The 4,590-nt window shown below is 59.7% G+C and overlaps 1 protein-coding gene across 1 annotated transcript in view; it reads right to left on the bottom strand.

Annotated features, from left to right (window-relative positions):
- Window positions 1–4,590, bottom strand: part of SRCIN1 (SRC kinase signaling inhibitor 1) — a gene marked incomplete at its 5' end in the record, with an annotated part of 12,273 nt that overhangs the window by 3,010 nt on the left and 4,673 nt on the right. Inside the window, one exon of the mRNA XM_010016612.1 lies at window positions 4,555–4,590. This exon is cut by the window's right edge and continues 6 nt beyond it. Within this exon, the coding sequence (XP_010014914.1) occupies window positions 4,555–4,590 (36 nt within the window). The remainder of the gene's footprint in view (window positions 1–4,554) is intronic.

Here is a 4,590-nt window from a genome sequence, read left to right as displayed (position 1 = left end):
AGGTTTTTATTCCCTGGCTGTGCACAGATGGAGGGATACAAAGACTTGGAAGAGCAGTAGCGAGGGAAGCCGGTACTGCAGGTCCCTACCGTGGGGCACCCCAGATCCTCTCCTTGCCATCACCTCTGCCTCCTGCCTGCCCCAAGCCGAGTCTGGACCAGAGATGCTGCCCCAAAGAAGTGCAATTGCTGCCCAGATTGCACCTCTGCTGCGAGAGGGACAACAGGTTATCACAGCGTGTCCTCCTGCCCTGCTCTGTGACCCATGGATGAGACACAGGGACTCCTGGACCCCACAGCACCGGGAAACCCAGTGCCCAGTGCCGCAGCATCCCTGGCACAAGCAGACACCGGATCTCGGCCTTCACATCCACCTCACTGCATCCTTGGAAGGTGGCAAAAGCCCCGCACTCTCCTGCTCTGCTTTTGGGACTGACTAAGCCAGCTCCTGCTGACAGACCCTGAGCTTCGCTTCGATACACAGCCACAAATCTATCCCCACATCCAGGCTTCACTGGGGAGGTGACACCAGGAGACACTGCAGCTACACCCCCTTGAGGGCCCATCACCCGTGGTGGCACTGGGAACGGGGGCTCAGTTCATTGCTGCATGTGGAGAAGGGGGTTTATTCCCCAGCACTAACTTAATAAAGGAGCAGGAGCAGCTGAGGGCATGTTCCACCCTCTTTTCCCAGCTTATCCAGCCAGCCAAGCCACAGATTCCAGCAGAAAGCACTTTGGATGGCTCCGGGCAGCCCGTGCTGGGATGTAATTAGGAGAAACATCTGCCACACTCCAACTGCAGTTCCTGAGACAAGGACTTATAAAGGAGGGATGTTGCTTTCTCACCTCGCTGGCCCTGTGGGATGCTCATCGCCAGCCCTGTGCTCAGCCCCAAAACCTGCTTGGGCAGACGATAGCAGCTGAGTGAGGGTCTAATTCAGTGCAGGCAGCATCAGTACTAGTGAGGGGCAGAAGGCAGCATCGCCTGTCTTCACGCTGCCTGCAGTCTCCCTCCTGCTTTCCTGCACTTCCCAAACCCCTTCAAGTGACAGGGAGGAAAAGAGCTTTGTTTTCCACCTTGGCTCTGCCTGGAGGTAGAGTCACAGAGAGGGAGCAGGTAGAGGTGGAGGAAGAGAGACATCAGTGAGTCCAGGGCAGAGCACAGCAAGAGGGATAATAGAAAATAAACCTGTGGCTTGGGTAGCAGAGGTGGCTTGGTCTTGCTCGGAGGCAGGCTCTCAGGAGCATCATCTCTGGCCTGACTGAGGTCCAGGATAGTCCCATCATCACAGCTACTGTGTCTGAGATCCCCCGGACCTTCCTTGGTCTCCTCCCTGGCATCCTTGGATCCCACTGGTCCAAGCAGTTGTTTAGGGAATACACACTCGACTGCGGGGTGGCTGCTGATCTCACTGATGGTTATTTCCAGCTCACGGATGGTTTCTTCCAGGCTGTCCAGTCTCTGGTACGTGCCTTCATAAATCTCCTTGCTGCACAGAGTCATGGAGCAGTGAGGGGACAAGTGCCCTTTGCAGAGCCCCTCTGCTGCCTTCCTCCCAACCCTGGCATCCTCTGTGCTGCCCTGGCCCGGTGAGGCTGTGACATGGCTTGGCCTTGAGAAAGGCTCCTTGGGGTGCTCAGCCCAAGACTGTCCACTTCCCCATGGGGCTGGATCCCTGCTTGGGGAAGCTCCGGGATGCGGCATTGGGAAGGCTGGGGCTGATGAGCCGTCCTCCCTCCATGCAGGGCCTCCAGAAGGGAATGAGATCCCCTCTTTGCTTTGCCCAGCTCCAACTTGGGGGTCCCCATCACTGGGATGTTGGGGGACAGCACTGGGCCTTCTGCTGCCTGCACTGGTGGAGAGAAGAGCTGCTTCTTCAGCTCCAGGATCCATGGCTTCTCCCTGGGGATGTGCAGCCAAGGAACCTCGGTGGGAAGTCTTGCTGCTGCCTTCTTGCTTGCTGGAGGCGTTCAGAGCAACATCCCCTCCTTCTCCCACCACAGGGCAGCTCGGTTTATGCCTGGAGAAAGGCAGGATCTTGCTGGCTGCTAGAGGGAACCTCCAGGTCTCTCCTGCTCCATGGGCATAGCCCATGAGATGGGTTTGGATGGACTTGAATGGGCAGCTTGGGGGCTGCGGGGCTGAGCCTGGCGGGTCCCCAGGACTGGAGATGCCCGGAGACACGTGGCATTTGCTTCCCACCCCTCCTGTTCCTGCAGGGCCAGCCGGGTCCCCGTGCTCCGAGCAGCCTGTTGCCACCCAAACCTCCGCTTCGGCTTCGGGGGACGGTGGTTCAGACACCCACTGGGTGAGCACGATCTGCGGCAGGGAGAAGCCGCTGCTCCCCGGCTCCTGGGTAGAGAATGCAGACACGTTAAGAGCTGGGGGGGAGCAGGAGGTGCTGGGGAGCACTATGTGTCTGCACACACCACTTGGAAACCCTGTTTCTGTCATCTCTGGGCATCGTAGTGCTGCAGGGAGGTGTTTAACCAAGGAAGGAGATGCTCAGCTCCCTCCTGCCCAGGCCTGGACATCCCATTGGTACCCACAGCACCGACAGGGAGTGTTCTCAATGTGCTTCTGGGTGATTTTGGCAGTACATTGCCTGGACTTAAGCAAAACTGAGTTGGTGCTGCTACACCGAATGCCTTTGGAAACTCAACTGCAACATGGCACTGGTGCAAGAGCAGAGCCTGGCCCTTGTGGATGCTCAGCCCTGCAGGACACCACAAATGAGCTGCTGTGGGCCACGGAGCCTTTAAAACCTTGGGTAGCAACAAGTCACCTGGAGGATGCTGCCCTTCCTTCCCCAGCTCCCTGCTCCGGTCCCAAGGGAGATGCAAGGAGCTATGCAATGCCCTGGGGACTAGAGCTGGTGCCCTCCATGGAGGCAAGGGAAGGGGAGCTGGAGAGGTGCCCCCCTGCAGCTGCACCCCAAACTGAGCCCTGCCCTGGCCACGTCTCACTCGTGCCCCACTCGTGGGGGTCTGAGTAGCATCCAGGGCAAAGAGGGAAGGAGACACGAGTTCTGAGATGGCTGCGGAGCTCTGGGAAACAGAGCTGGACCCATCTGACCTCTGGGGAGAGGGGTCCATGTCCACAGGGACAGGAGATGGTCGATTCAGCCCTGGTGCTGGGTGTCCCAGAAGAGGGACCCCTGCAAAACAGCCAGACCCCACCAGCACCTGAGCTGCCCCGGATGAGGCAGAGCTCCCTTCACTAGATGCTTTCAGTGACACCCTCTGTCCTGGTCTCTGCCACCCTGGGCATCCTCTGCTCCATCCCCTCCACCCTCCAGGCGCTTTCCTCCTGCTCCCTCCACCCCGGAGCCCAGGACAGGATGGAGGGAAGGGGGGTCCTGAAGGAGTGATGGAGCCAAACCCAACTGGATCCCAGCAGCCACCAGCCTCTGGTCCAGCCCTTCACCTTCTGTCTGCACCATGCACATGGATCAGGCTCTCCCTGTGCAGACATGCATCACCACCCCCCCCTTCCATCAGCACCCTCTCTGGGCACCCTGTGTGGCATGAGGGCAACAAGCCCTCCCTGTGCCCATCCCAGGGTGATGCCGGGGTGTCCCCTTCCATCCTCCCATCCATGTGGCTGCAGGAGCTGCCCGGGGGGAGCTGCAGCAGCCCCGCGCTGCTGTTGCAGGGGTTAGTGCTCAGTCCTGTGCCAGGTCAGTGCCGTACACGCAGTGGTGGTGAGGGAGGGAGTGGAGAGAAGCTGTTAGTTTGTTAAACCAGAGAAAGAAGCAGAAGTGAGTTAAAAAGAGGCGGGAGAGGAAGTGGTTAAAGTGCAGCCCGTCAGCAGGAGAAGGGATCATCCGCTGTTACCTTCCATCCTTCAATGGAGGCTCCGTTGGGCCACAAGTCTGCGCGCCCAGGGGAGACGGCAGCATCGTAACGGAGCTTGGGGAGGAAAGGGGAGGCAGAGCTTCTCTGAAAGACCTGGGGAGTCAAACATGGGCCGTTGGAGGAGGGAGGCTTGAGGGTACCGGTGCAGGGGTGCTTGTGGTGGTCACACCAGAACCGGGGCTCAAGTGGAACATGGGAACGTGGAGGCAGCCCCGTCCCGCAGCATCGCTGGTCCCCCGGCCTCCTGGGGGAAAACCAGCCATGGAAAAGCCATCCACTACCCACTTGGGCACCTCAGCTGTAGCAAACAGGGGAAGGACGTGGGGCAGAGCCAGCCTGGGGGAGTTCAGAGCCTGGGGACAGTGTGTTGGGCGGGATCTCTGCAGAGAGCCCTGCACACAAACTCCTCCAGCTGAAGCTGCCTAAAACCAAATGAGTTTGCCTTAAAGCCCAATACGGGGTGGACGTGCTGGAGGGAGCCCATGACCCAGGCAATGAGGGATCTGGCTGGGTGCAACTGCTCCGTGCTTCCCATCCCCATGGCCCCGTGCTCCTGCTGGGAGGCAGGTGAGGAGCGGGCAGCCTGTGGGATGTCATTCCCTGCCCCCCATCACATTCCCGGGAGCCGGGCGCAGGGTGGCATCGCCTCCGGTGCGGGTTAAGCTGGGGCATCCCGCAGCCCCTCCCGCGCTCACCTCCAGCTCCGCAATGATGCGATCCTCGTCGTCGTC

The sequence above is a fragment of the Nestor notabilis genome, unplaced genomic scaffold (genome assembly GCF_000696875.1).
Source record: "Nestor notabilis isolate BGI_N333 unplaced genomic scaffold, ASM69687v1 scaffold20730, whole genome shotgun sequence".
Classification (NCBI taxonomy): Eukaryota; Metazoa; Chordata; class Aves; order Psittaciformes; family Psittacidae; genus Nestor; species Nestor notabilis.
This window is presented reverse-complemented; position numbering and strand designations above follow the sequence as displayed.